The sequence below is a fragment of the Phascolarctos cinereus genome, unplaced genomic scaffold, assembly GCF_003287225.1.
Source record: "Phascolarctos cinereus isolate Bilbo 61053 unplaced genomic scaffold, phaCin_HiC Scaffold_9;HRSCAF=440, whole genome shotgun sequence".
Classification (NCBI taxonomy): Eukaryota; Metazoa; Chordata; class Mammalia; order Diprotodontia; family Phascolarctidae; genus Phascolarctos; species Phascolarctos cinereus.
This window is the reverse complement of record NW_027556402.1, coordinates 231,057,782-231,072,715: the sequence shown is the minus strand read 5'-3', so window position 1 is coordinate 231,072,715 and position 14,934 is coordinate 231,057,782. Positions and strand designations below refer to the sequence as shown.

At 42.7% G+C, this 14,934-nt stretch overlaps 1 protein-coding gene across 1 annotated transcript in view; it reads right to left on the bottom strand.

Moving 5' to 3' along the window:
* Window positions 1–14,934, bottom strand: part of KIAA1549L (KIAA1549 like) — a 310,713-nt gene that overhangs the window by 97,763 nt on the left and 198,016 nt on the right. The window contains 2 exon segments of the mRNA XM_078148701.1: window positions 6,309–6,472; window positions 11,765–11,936. Coding sequence (XP_078004827.1) covers window positions 6,309–6,472; window positions 11,765–11,936 — 336 coding nt within the window.

Sequence of the window (14,934 nt, the reverse complement as noted above, 5' to 3'; positions counted from 1 at the left end):
TTTTCAGGTCACTGCCCAGATCCTAAATGAAGCATCACGGAACCTTTGGCTACCCTGGAAACAGCACTATGGAGGCTAGCCAACCAGTGTAAAAGGACAGAATGCTGGTTTGGCCAGTCTTTCCTGGGTAAATGCACTGCTCTCATTGGTGGCTTTTCTCGGAGCTCCCAGAACCCTTTGGTTTGGCACAGCACCTGATGAACTTAATCAGGTGATGTTGTATGACACAGTCATCTGCATTGCAATCACATTCCTCTACTTGTCTGTAACCTCCATGAGAGCAAGGTCTGGGTCTCATTTTAATTTGACATCTCTTCCCCTCCCCCCAACCCAGTGCCTTGTCCAGTGCCCTGGCTGCACTAGGCACCCAATAAATATTGGCTGAACTGAAATGAATTAGAATCCTATGACTGTCTCTGAACACAAGTAGCACATTAGCCTGTCATCATGAAATCTCAAGAGATCATTGTGGTCTCCCAGCTCTGGACTATAGATGAGAAATAGTCCTGTAAAAGCCTGTGGAAGTCTAAACTCTCTACGAGGAACTTGAAGGAAATCAGTATGCAGTATGGTCAATAGCATAGGAAGAGAGGGCAGAACATTCCCCCGGGTTAAGATTTCTAGGGGCCGGGACCATCTGGGCTTGTCAACAGTCCTAGCTCTTGGCTCAGGAAAGGGATGGAGCTAAAGAGGGAAAGTAGAGTCTCTGTTCAGTTCCAAGTCTGACCGAGGAAATAGAGCCTCTACTTCCTAATTCTTGAATCCTGTAAGTGGCCACTCCGAGCTCCCCCAGCTTGGCAGAGTCCCTCCTGTAGCCTTAGCAGTTCCTTTCAAAAACAGCAGTTATGGCTTACTAGCAAATTCATGGCTGATGTCTTCAGTAGCTGCTTTCACTAGCTTACATACTTCCCATGACTCAATTTGTAGGTTTTAGAGATAGGACATATTGGTAAATGATTAACAATTGGCTATCTTCCCTCAAAAAATGTATTCATGAAACACTTTAAAGTTTAATCTGTATTAACATTTTCTCCATTACTTTCTTAAGTCTAAACAATCAAGCAGACAATAAATCAAGCCCTGATTAGGAGCTTTTGCTGATTTGGGGGGAGTGATAAATGCTCACACTGGAAATTTACATTGACTCTTATGAGCTATTTTGAGCTGATTCTATCACACCCCTGGATAGAGGGTTCTCAAAGATAATTTAGTTATAGGATCATCAATCTAGGATTGGAAGGGACTTTAAAGGTCACCTAGTCCAACCACATCATTTTACAGATGAGGAAACTGAGGCTTAGAGAAGTTAAATGATTTGCCTAAAAGTCATACAGATAGCAAAGCTTGAATCCAAACCCAGGTCCTTTGATTTCTTGTTTCCCCTGATAAGAGTACAAGGAGGGGAAGTAATTGTTTTTTCTTCCCTTTATTTCCCAATGCCTAGCAAAGTGACTGATACTCATATGGTGGTTAGTAATATTTGTTGATTGATTGCTCCAAAATCAGTTTTCTTTGCACGATGCCAAATGGTGTCACAATAAGTTAAAGCAAATGGCAAAAAGCTTCACATGCTGGTCATCAATTCTTCACTGATGGTAATGGAGGAGTTGAAAAAGGGGTAAAGGGAACTCAGAAACACATGTAGTTCTTAGACCATTTGTAAACTGACCTATTTAAACAAGCAATTGATTCCCCAAAAAGGGAACTGGACAAAAGTAATGACATTGACTCCGACAATTATAACCGCTAAGTTTAACCACAGTAGATCACTACAACAAGAAGTTGTCCAGAAACTGCCTGCGCCAGTGGACACTTGATATCTCAGCCAAGACAAGACATGTGGCATTCAAGGGTGATAGGTTTAAGGTGCAAGCTCATATTCAAAATACTACAAGGAAAACAACTGAAGGTTATGAATAAGTGTTTGTCATCACACAAATGACAAATAGCATCACACAACTGCAGCTCTATCACAGCCCTTTGAAGTCTATTCATCTGTCAGAATGTGGCCTAGGGTAAATCCTCATGGGCTCACTTCTCTATTCTTAGCTTTCATTTATTCACTAGGCAAGCATTTATGAAATGCTTACTACATGCCAAGAACTGTAAGAGACATTGGAGACTCAAAGATAAAAACAGTCCCTGCCCATGAGGAGATTATTTTCTATTGCGAGAAAGAGACAGAGAGAACAATATACACAAGCAAATAATAAATACTATAATATATATATATATATATTGTTTTTATTATATATTATGCACAATTATCTTGTGTGTATATATATATACATTGCATGTGTGTGTGTATATATATATATACATAAAATATATGTGGAGAGAGGGGTGAAGGGGAGAGAGAGAGAGAGAGAAGGATCTTAACTTGAGATTGTATGGGGATCAGGATGGGAAGAAGCTAGGGATTCTAAGAGGCAGAAAGGAAGAAGAAAGGCATCTCAGGCATGGGGCGCCACCTATATAAAATCAAGGAGATGGGAAATGGAATGTTGTCCACCAGGTAGAACATAGAGGCCAATTTGGTTCAAAAAGAATGAGCAATTAAAAAAAAAAAGATGGGAAGCAATTGGGATGCTTTATGACCACTGAAGGCTTAAGATTCAAAGAGGCAAAAAAGAATGAACTTGAACAAAAGAAAAGAGGACATGAAACACTAAAATTGGACCTGCCGCAGTCTGCCATCAGATATAACATCAGAATTTCCCATCCTACTATGAGGGGCACCATGGATAACATTGTTAGTGGCCACATAGTACCCGGTCTCTGGTGCATGGGTACAGATGATCACGCCCCCTAGATCAGAGGAGCCTGGCCACAGATCCCAGGAAAGACACACTAACCTTCTCTGTGCAATCCCTCACATTTAGGATGGCTGGGCCAGCAGGGAGAACCCAATGGTCCCATGGAATTCTGGCAGTGAGGCCTAGGCTCCCCAGCTGCCTCTGGCATACTCCCCCAGGGCCTACGGAATAACATGGCAGGCCAACTTTGCTATTCCCTCCCATCCTTTTGTCACCAATTGAATTCTGTTCACACAGGCAGGGCTGTGGGAAGCAATGTAGGCAGCTGGTTCTTTTCTGAAAGGGGGCAGTTCTGCAGTGTCTATTGCAACAGCCGTTAAGACTTCAGTAAAAAAAAAAAAAGCCCTAAGCCAGTTCCAGTGGTCTAGGCTTCCCCTGACAGGGAGCACTGGAAATCGAAGCAGCCATCTCAGCTTCCCCCTGAAGACAATTCAGTTCAATTTTGCTCAGGATTCCCTACATGGGAATTTGTGTGGATGCGCCTGCTTCCAAGCCAGCCCAGCCCGGGAGATCACAAACACAGTGTCCCGGAGAGAGGGGACAGAGATATCAGCGTGTACCAGCAATGCTGGGCAAATTGGATCCATCCCAAGGACATCCCCAGCACAGATTTTCAGCCACGAGGCACGCAAGGATCACCACGTGTTTTCTAAGACATCTTTTAAATGTGGGGAATTCTTATCTGAGGTGTCCCAGGTAGGTGCCAGGAGAAAAGCTGAGCACAGGGCAGGTTTCACCTGCAAGGGCCCAGCTGTGATAGGAAACCCATCATTCTGTGATGTCTGATAGGCTCCAGGTGTCGCTGAGCTGAGCTGAGAATGGAATGTCCCTGCTTGGAATGTTTTCTTTTTTTTCTGCTGGATTCTAAATGACACCTGCTGAAATTAGAATCACAGACCACACAATCATAGACCACCCCGGCCCTAGCCCTGGCCCCCTCATTTTACAGACAAGGAAAAAGGCCCAGAGTGACTTGTCTAAGGTCACAAAGATGGTAGAGCCTAGATTTGAACCCAGGTCCTCTGAATCTACTTCCAGTATTCTTTCCACTGAACCCTAAAGGCCATATATTAATTGCTGCAGAGAGCAGTGGTCTTCCAAGTTAGATCATTCAGGGGTAGGAGGCAATGTGGAAAGGTGGAAGGAACAATCGATGAGGTAGCAAGAGACTGTTAGTATAGCCCCAACCCTGTCATTTCTTCAATTCAATGAGCATTCATTAAGTGCCTGAGAGTCAGCCAGTATGCTCCAGCGGATAGTGTGTGACCTGAAGTCAGGAAGAACCAGAGTTCAAATCCTGCCTTTGACATAATACTGGCTGTGTGACCCTGGGCAAGTCACTTAACCTATTAGTGTCCCCAGGCAACTCTCAGTTGTAGGTCTGTACTAGTTAAAGTTTATTCACCAGGAACAGGAAGGAAGGAAGGAAGGAAGGAAGGAAGGAAGGGAGGAAGGAAGGAAGGAGAAGGAGGAGAAGGAAGGAAGGAAGGAGGAAGAAGGAGGGAGGAAGGAAGGAAGAGGAGGAAGAAGGGAGGGAGAGAGGAGAAAGGAGGGAAAGAAAAAAAAGAAAAGAAATAAGCGCTAGGCTGTGGGCTAGGAGCTGGAGACATAGAGAGAGAAATGAAAGAGTACCTGACCTTAAGGAGTTCCCACTCTGCTGGGGGGAAATGACATGTACACAGATATGTTAAAAACTCAGTAAAGACAAAGAAATCTGGGGTGAGGGGAGGGAAAGCACTAAAAACTAGGGGGTAATGGGAAAGTTTCTTGTAGGAAATGGTGCCTGAGCTCTTCCTCTAAGGAAGGTAGAGACAGATGCAGAGGTGAGGATGAAGGGCATTCCAGGGTCCAGTTAGCTACATGACCTTGGGCAAGTAGGCATCAGTTCCCCCCTCTGTAAAATCAGGAAGTTGGGATGAGAGGATCTCTAAGGTCACTTCTGGCTCTCACATTTTATGATGCTATGTTTCTAGTTCCTTGGGGCTTTCATGAATTAGCCAGCCAGCACTGTGCTAACCTCTGCCCTCACAGATTTTGTGTCCCAATGGTAGAAGACGCCACAGCATTAGCTTTGTAATAGGTTGATAAGCTGCACAAACAACAGGTACAGGTTTTTCCAAAGGGGGGTGGAAGGAGCCTGGCGCCTCTGGCATCACCTCCACAAAGGCTAACAGGCCTGTGGACACACCCTCTTCCTTGTCACCCTTCCTCTTCTTCACCAGTTGCTCTGGTCCAAGGCCGAAGGCCTCCTAAGTGTCTTTCTCCCTGGTTGAGAGAGTCTGCTCAACACTGAAGCAGAGACCCACAGCAGAGCTGCCCTGGCTGAGGCTTTGACCAACTACTCACCCCTGTCTTGACCATTAGCCAGGACCAGGAGCTCGCAGTCTTCCTTACGCCTCAAGCAATTCTCCCTTTCCCCTTCACCTACACAGCTCCCCCTTTGCTTTCCACCTCTTGCTCAGGAATTCATACTCAAATCAATATTACCGTTACTGCTGTGAAGGTCCTAATGATCTCCACTCCTGCAGCTCTGCCCTGCGAATAACAGGCTGGTCAGACTGAAAGTCTCTTTCCTGGCTCCCTCTCCCCACTTCCTCTAACCCATCCCTCCCATGTATATATGATACTCTGCCTTAACCTTCCATTGTGCGCTATGGAATTCCATTCTATTCTTAATAAGTCTCCCTTCATGTTAGCCTGTGCTCTCCCCTTCCCAGAAATGACTTTGTATTTAATTCTTCTTTGTGCATATCTTTGCTCCCATAGAAGGCAAGTTCCTTAAAGACAGGGACTGCTTAATTTCTGTGTTTGTATTCCCAGCATGCCTAGCACAATGCTTGACACATAATAGGCATTTAACAAACTCTTAACTGAGCTGAATTGAATTAAGTTGAATAAACAGCTGAAATGACAGAAGCACCTCGGAAAAGTGCAAAAGGTGCTGGGCCTGGAACAAAGGCTTGGGTTAGAATCCTGCCTCTGACACTAGTGGACAGAGGATATGGGACCTGAGTTCAAATCGCAGTTTTGCCACTTACTACTCGCATGACCTTGGGCAGATCACTTCTCTAAATCGAGGCCTCAGTTTCCTCAATAGTAAAATGTGGGTGTTAGACTAGGTGACCTCTAAGGCCTCTTTCAACTTGGGATCTGTGATCATAAAATCCTTTTCTTTTACCTCGAGGGTATCCCCCCCACACCCACCTCCAACTCTCTCAACTTGATCTCGAACTCCCTTTCACCTGTTGTCTTCTCCCATTAGAATGCAAGCTCCCTGAGGGCAGGGACTGTCTTTGCTTCTATTTGTATTCCCAGAACTTAACCCAGTGCCTGGTACACAGTGAGTGCTAAATAAATGCTTGTTGACTGGACTTGACATTCAATGTTCCAAATTAGTTCTCTTCCAGCCCTAGAGGAAATGTCTTGCTCCCCTCCCTGAATTCCCCCAAAGCATTCCAATGCATGCTGATGAGAGGTCTTTCTCCTACTTACTTTTGCCCTCTGAGGCAGGTTCATCATGGTGTCTGGCTTGAAGTCATTCTTGTTCTTCCTGCAGAGCACTGCTGTGATGATGATAATGATCACGGTGACCACAGCAATGGGCGCCAGTACCGCTGCGATAATCCACAGGTTGTTGGGAGGGTTTTTAACGACCGCTAAGGCAAAGCAAAACAAGACAGAAACAACAGGACCAAGGCAGAGCCACGAGTGAGGAACCCAGGCCAAGGAAAACTCAGCCAAAAGACTTCCCACCAAAAGGAAGTCCACACTCAGCAGTCAGGAGGAAATCCTCCTTTTCCCAATTGGACACCAGAAACAGAAGACAACAAGGATCCAATTGTGAAGCTTGGAAATATGCTTGTAGAGAAGAGCTTTCCGCTAGCCGAGATCTGATGTGAAGGCAGAGTGAGACTCCGCGAACTCACTTTGGCATTATTTGCATCAACAGATGAGTAATCACATTAACTTCTGTGAATAGCTCATTAGACAATGTGTATCTGTTGACATTTAAATGCTTATTGCTATTGTGGTTGTGACCAAATATTTGTATTTTAATCTTATAGCATGAATACAAAACAATATCTTTTTCCATAGATAGTCAGTGTATGGACTCATCTTTGGAAAATGAGAGGCAGGGTGGCTCCGTAGATAGAGAGTTGCACTCAAAGCCATAAAGGGCTGGGTTTAGCTCCTGCTTCTGACATACACTGGCTGCATTAGCCTTGGTGAGTAACTTAACCTCTGAGAAGGCAGCTCTCTAGCAGCTACAAAGAAAGGGCTATACTCCTTTGAGCATTCCCCATCCCAATAAAATGATAAGTCTAGTTCATGTCCCTATAGACCAGGGGTTCTTAAGCTGGAATCCATAAACTTGGTTTTTTTTTTAATATCTTTATAACTATTTCAATAGAATCAGCTTCCGTTATACTCCTATGTTTTCATAAATGTTTTCTGCATTTAAAAATAATCTTCCGACTTGTATGAAATAATGAAGAGTGAAATGAGAGGAACATTATATATTAATAGTAATATTGTTTGAAGAATGTGTTCCAAGTTCAAAGAACTGTGAGTGACTAAGTTATTCTGAGTATCATAAATATTTAAATCAACTACAAAGGACTTATGAAGGAAGATGCTATCCACCCCTAAAAACAGAACTGACAAATAACTTAAAATGGAGCAAAAAATAAATTTAAAAATTAAATAAAAATAAAATAATATTCTGAGAAGGGGTCCATAGGCTTCACCAAACTTCCCAAGGAGTCCATGAAACAAAAAACGTTAAGGGCCCCTACTCTAGATAGTCATATGTTTCCTTTATAAATTACTTTTAGGTATGAACATTTCCATATTCAAAGAACAGAAAAAAGAGGCTCTATTTGAAGCCACACATCTCTATTACATACAGCTTATTGTCTTAAAGTATATGTTAAATTTAACTATGGACTGTGTATTTTGATAGGGGAAAAAACCATGCGTAATGGTGATGAAAATATGGTGCCGAGAATATCTTGTTTCTTTAAGCAAGACATTGGGCATTATTCTGTCTCACTCTCCTTATTTTTATGTGCTATATTTCATCTTGTTACCATATAAGTAATCTCTTGACCTCTATTCAAACTGAGATGGAATGGATTCGTCTTCTGCATGTTAGTCAATTCTCTTTTAAAACTCATATGAGCAAGGTCAGGGCAATGAAAATGATCCAACGTCCATGTATTCATTGGCATAATAGCCTGATGGGACAAAGTGCTAGGCAAGGGTCAAGGTGGCTAAATCTAATCTAATTTACAAGAGTTTCATAATTTAAGTTGGAAACCAAGTTAATATTTATGATCAGAGAGGGAAAAAAATCAAGTTTTAGGCAGAAAAGAATGAAAATATGGTTTAGTCAAAAATTCCCCTAGGTCAGAAGAGACACTCCTTAGCTTGGCCTTCAGAGCCCTCTATTAGCCAGGCCTGCTCTACATCTGCAAGTGCAGGTCATACTACACTCACACCTGTGATCCACACATCAGCCAAAATGGATCATTTGCCATCTCCAGTGTATATTCCACAATCTCTCAGTTCTGGGTCTTTGCTTACCCAGTTTCCTGAGCCTGGAATGTTCTCCCTACCATTTCTGCCTCTTAGAAATCCTTGCCAATATCTGGGTCAAAGGCCACCTCTTCCATGAAGGCTTCCCCAGTTCCCTCCCAGGAGAAAAAGATCTTTCCCTCCTTGAATCCCGAAAGAACTTTGCCTTCCTCATATTCTATTTTGCATCACTTTCATTCACATATGTTATAAAACCTACTTAGACTATAAGCTCCATAAGGACAGGGGCCACGTCTGTTTCTTTTCTGTTGGACTTGCTTGGATTTCACTGGTAGAGGGAACTTTGGTTGAGGCAACAACTTTGCCAAAGGGGAACAACCTACCTTCTACAATTTATGGTCTAAGAGAGCTGTCTGGGGCCACTGAGAAGTCAGGCCACTCACCCAGGGTCACTCAGTCAGAACATGTCAGAAATAGAACTCGAACATCATGCTTCTTTAATTTTCACCTTTTCCCTACCGCCTAACACAATTCATTGCATGCAACAAGTATTTAATAAATGTTTCCTGAAAATGAGGATATGGAATAAAAACACAGGAAGGCTTTTATGAACTGATGCAAAGTAAGGAAAGGAAAACAATAAAAAACAACGTGTGCAATGACTCGATTAATGCAAATGGAAAGGACGAAAAAACCCGACACTGAATGCTGTGGAATGACCATGACCAGATTGGTCCTGAAGAAGAGTTCAGAAGAAGAGCCTCTTCATGGCCAAGGTGGATGATGATGCTTATGGACCATCATGTGTAGCCTTATTCTCACTTGAGGTGTTGGGTAATGTGACTGGCCTGTTTTTTTCTCTCTTTTTTGGACTTTTTGACAAGGGATGGTTCTCTGTGGAAGGGAACAGGATAGGTATTGAGCCTGTAATTTTCTTGGTATAGGGACTTCTTGGGTAGGGAAATTCCCTCTACCAATTCAAGTTAACACTTTCTCTCTATCTTATATATAGTCTTAGGGCAGTGAGAGGCTCAGTCCATTATCATACAGCCAATATCTATGCATCAGAGGCATTTCTTACATCCAGGCCTTCCTGGTTTCAAGGCCAGGTCTTTATCCACTCTGCAACACTTCTTGTTCAAGGTAAAGGAGAGGGATATATTTGGAAATGAAGGTGATAGAGAAAAGATATCAAAAAAGTTGTTTTTTAAAAAATTGAAATTGGAGTATATATTTAAGATGGGGAACCTAAAATAATTATACTTGTGATTGCATTAATTTTTCTTTCTCACCCTTGTTTGCTACAATATTTACTATAGTGAACATTTATTAAGGCCTATTATGTTCAAGGCAAAGAAAATCCATCTGCTTCTTGGGAAATGCAGTGACTTTCTTGAAGACATTGTCTGGGGAGTCCTTAACCCAGAGGTTCCTAAGCTTTGTTGCATCTTGGACCCCTTTGGCATCTAGTGAAGCCTTTGCTTTTAATTCCATAAAACAAGACACATAGGATTACCAAGGGAACCAATAATATTGAAATACAATTATAGAATATTAAAAGAAACAAGTGAACAGACCCAAGTTCAGAACCCCTGCCCTAGGAGGTCTAGACTCGATGATCACGTCTGCTCCCCCATGAATCATGTTTCTGTGTTAGTTTGATGATCTTCGGGGAAATTTTTCCAATTCTGAAAGTGGGCTAACCTTGACCTCTCATCGGAGGGCAGCCCTGCTAACCCTCGGTCAGAAGCACAACGTTTTAGAGCCTCAGGTGGGGAAGGGAGAATGTGCTGCGGTCCCAGGGATTTATTTCTTCAGAAGCATTTCTACATAGAAGCCCGATGCTCTCTCCTCCCTGGGACACTTGCCTTATACGGACTTCTGCCCCTCTGACTTGTCACTTTCCTTTAAGGCTCATTGTGGCCATGTAAATCCCTTGTAGAATGTAAGGCACCATTTTCATATCTCCAGGGCCCAGCATAAAGTAGGTGTTAAGTCACCCACTCACCCACCCAACCAATTGACAAAACATTCATGAAATCCCTGCAAAGGCCCCAGCACTGTGCTAAGAGATGGGAATACGAAGCCAAAAGTCTCCCATCACTTGCTCTCAAGGAGCTTATAACCTAACCAGGGGAAACGTGTATATATATTTGCCACCAGATTGTTGTTCAGTCATTTTTCAGTTATATCTGACTCTTCATGACCACATTTGGGGTTTTCTCAGCAAAGATACTGGAGTGGTTTGCCATTTCCTTCTCCAGATCATTTTACAGATGAGGAAACTGAGGCAAACAGGGTCAGGTGACTTGCCCAGGATCACACAGGTAGCAAGTGTCTGAGGCCAGATTTTAATTCACGAAGAAGAGTCTTCCTGACTCCAGGCCCAGCCACCTAGCTGCCCTTGCCACCAGATAGTCCACTTTATTTCAGCTCCATCATCATCTTCATCATGCCCTACCCAAGATACACTCATCACCAGGAAACTCATCATCATGAAGATTGTTTCAGCTTTGCTACTGGATACCTCAAGGCTACCCTCATTTGCTCCTGCTCCCTCTTTCCCTTTAAATTCTAAGCTCTTTCTGAGGGCAAGGACTTTCTTTTTCTTATTTCTATCATCAGCACTTTGCATGGCACATTAGCATGTAAGTGCTTAAAAATGGTTATCATGTCATACACATGTGGGTATACACAAAAAAGATACTATATATACTAAGTGGTACACTGTATCAGTGAAATAGTAATCTGGGAGCAAGAGGCTTGTTAGCAGCTGGAAGAATCAGGCAAGGCTTCACGAAATTGAACTAAATTAACCAAGGTCAACACCGACCTTGGGTTGATGTTTTGTAAGAAGGAATTAAAAAGATTCTTAGGGCAAAAGTGAATTTTTACAAGGGAATTTTCTTTTTAAACCCCATGGGAACAAAATTTCTGCAGCAATCTAAGCTCAGGGGGGAAAAAAAGTGACAGCTTCTATTTAGAGACTTCTGTCAGTATCACATTTTCACTTAGGTAAGAAATAGGAGTTGCCATCGCCATGCCTAGAGAGTCTGGGTGGTGCCAGCGAACCCTGTCCCTGCGTGAGAGAGGAAATCTCTTGGGGAGAATCAATCAACCCAAATTCACCTGGCTCACCGGAATCATGTCTATTTCAGTGTTTGCCAGATTTGCTGCAGAGAAGGGCAGACCAAGGCTGGAGGCAATTAAGAAGCAAATTATAATTATCATCCATCAGCCATTGACATCTTTTGCCTTATTTTCCCTCAGTTCTCCCTATCCTATCCATAGCAAAATCATGTCATCCATCTGATTTTTAAAATAGGGGCCCACTAACCCAGGTCTGAAGAATAGCTTTCCTCTTCAGGACACATGAAATTGCAAACAAGGATATTTTAAAATTCCCTTACGATCAGCCTGTAGAAGAACTACATGGTGCAAGGTCAAAGCCATCCTCTGGGAGTCGATGGTGCTCAAGATCTTGGCGGCCGCCGTGCCCAGCAAAGGTTTCCCATTGTGCAGCGTGTAGTACGTTAATTCTGCAGGATCCTTGGGGCCGGGGACGCGCTGCATCTTCACCATCTTTCAGAAAGAGAAGACCCATCTTTATGTTGTGGCTTTTATTAGACTAGATAGAGCCTCATTACCCTGCTGCTGACACCTTCCACTGTGGAGAAACTTTTTAAAAAGTTTATCTTGTTTTTTATTTCTATTTATTTAATATTTTATTTTTCACCAGTTACATGTAAAAACAATTAACATTTGTTTTTAAAACTTTGAGTCCAAATTCTCTCCCTTTCTCCCTCCTTACCACCCCCCCCACTTTGAGAAGGCAAGCAGTGTGATATATGTGTAGTCATGCCAAACATATCCATAATAGTTATGTTGCGATTGAAACACAGACAAAAAAACCCTCAAGAAAAATAAAGTAAAAAAAAAGTATGCTTCAATCTGCATTTAGACACCATCAGTTCTTTGTCTGAGGACGGATAGCATTTTTCATAAGTCCTTCAGAGCTGTCTTGAATCATTGCATTGCTGAGAAACTTTTTTTTAAAAGCCATGTGGTATGGGCAGCTAGGTGGCACAGTGGATAGAGCACTGGCCCTGAAGGCAGGAGGACCTGAGTTCAAATCCGGCCTCAGACCAAATACTTGACACTTATTAGCTGTGTGACCATGGGCAAGTCACTTAACCCCAATTGCCTAAAAAAAACCCAAATAAATAAATAAATAAACAAACATAAATAAATGAATGAATGAATGAATAAATAAATAGATAAAATAAAATAAAATAAAATAAAAGCCATGTGGTATCTATTGGGGAAAGCAGGTTAGCTTGAGAATTAGATTTGAATCCCATTCTACCTGATGACCATGGCCAATCCCTCCTTCACTCTTGTAGACCTCAGGATCTCATCCATTAAATGACATTGTGGGATGAGAGGTCCTTGAGAAGTTTGCTTTAAATCTGATATATACCCTCTACTGAGCTCTTTATACAACTCCCTTGCACCACTGTCCTTGGAAGTTAATACAGCAAGTGCCAGATTAATGCAAATAATGAATCCTGTGTGGTGGTTACATGTACTCATATGTGCATTATTTAAGGTTATAATTATATAAATGTAATCTTTGATACATATACAGTGTGGATTGAAATAATGTGACCGCTTCCTGAGATTCATTATTCACACTAATCAGAACCTACCTGTATCTCCAGGCAGTTAGGTGACACAGTGGAGAGAGTGCTGGGCCTGGAGTCAGGAGGACCCGAGTTCAAATACAGCCTAAGACACCTACTACCTGAGTGACCATGGGCAAGTCACTTAAATCTGTTTTCCTCAGTTTCCTCATCTGCAAAATGAGCTGGAGAAGGAAATGGCAAGCTACTCCAGGATCTCTGCCAAGAAAGCCCCGTATGGGGTCATGAAAGGTTGGACACAATGGAAATGAATGAGCAACTACAAGTTGTATCCCCAGAGTGAATGAGAGGGGTGTGTGTGTGTGTGCGTGCGTGTGCATATGTGTGAGAGCGTATGTATATAAGTATATGTGCATATATGTAGGCAGGAATATGTGAATGTACATGAATGTGAGTATACATGTGTGTGTTTTAATGCTCATCTCTAGAGAAGAAGTTTGGTCCTGAAGGAGAAACACTGGTTTTTTATTGGGGACTGGACCAGCTTCCATTGATGTGGGGAGCTCCTACTGCAGAAATTCTTCCCATGGCTGACGATCGGTAATGGCCTGACATCCTCGTCTGTAAAATAAGGGGGTTGGATTTGATGACCTCTGAGGTGTCTTCTACCTTTGCATCCAGGATCTTATGGATCTAGAATCTTAGAGAACTGTCTTGGCACAGCTCATAATAGGCACATAGGCATGCAGTAGGCACTTAATCATGAATGACACGGACACTATAAAGCTAAGTGACTTAGCCATAGTCAGAGTTAGTATTTGTCAGAGGGAGGATTTGAACCCAGGTTTCCCCCTTAGTCATTCCTCCATGGAGCTCCTTGTAAATACTGATACTCCCATCTTTTTCGATCTCCAGACATCCTGGCCCTGTTTTAAAATGGATTGCTATTTCACATGAGAATAATTTAAGGTGATTTAAATGATAGGACTTATTTAAATATCTTTTTTTCAATCAAAATTCCCAATAGAAATATCACAAGGGTTTTGAAAACAGTAGAGACTCTTGATTTTCTGATTTCGGGACCCTGAGAACTCGATAGCTAACAATAATAGCTGGTATCTTTATAACACTTCAAGGTTTGCATGTGCTGCCCTTTGATTCTCATGACAACCTTAATGGGGGTAGAGATGCCATTATTATCCTTATTTTTCAGATGAGGAAACTGAGGCACAGAGAGCTGATGTGTCTTTTCCAGAGTCACATGACTAGTAAGTGTCTGAGGGAGGATTAAAACTCAAGCCTTCCAAGTCAGTCATTCTACCCACTATACCACGTCATCATACCTTTAAGTCTGCAGACTTGTGAATGCAGACTTCATTCTCCCCAGAGACCACCTCTTCCACCCCCACCACTAATCCTTTTTCATTTTCTGTATTAAGCAGAAAGGCCCAGATGTAATGAGACTCAGAGAATGAATTTAGCACAGGGTTCCAGGGCACGTCAGTCACTCAGGGTTTCCATACGACCGAGCAGGTGGCAAACAGGCCTCTGAATAATCTTCCTCTATTTTGATTTAATAGCAAATTATCCAGACCTGTGACTCTTAGGAGGTCACTGGCACATCTGATACAGGGAGACTTAGATTTGTAGCCCCTTGTCTGCTTCACATAGTTTTTTCCCCCATGTTTGAGATGGTTAAGCAGACAAAGAACTGAGAGAAAAAGAGAGGGAGGAGAGAGAGAGGGAGGGAGAAGAGAGAGAGGCGGGGGAAAGGAGAAGAGAGAGAGACAGAAGGGGGGAAGGGAGAGGGAAGAGAGAGGAGAGAGAAACAGAGAAAGTAAAAGGGGGAGGGAGAGGAGAGAAAAGAGACAGAGACAGAGAGGGGAGAAGAGAGGGAGGAGAGAGAAGAGAGAGAGGGGAGGGAGGGAGGGAGAGAG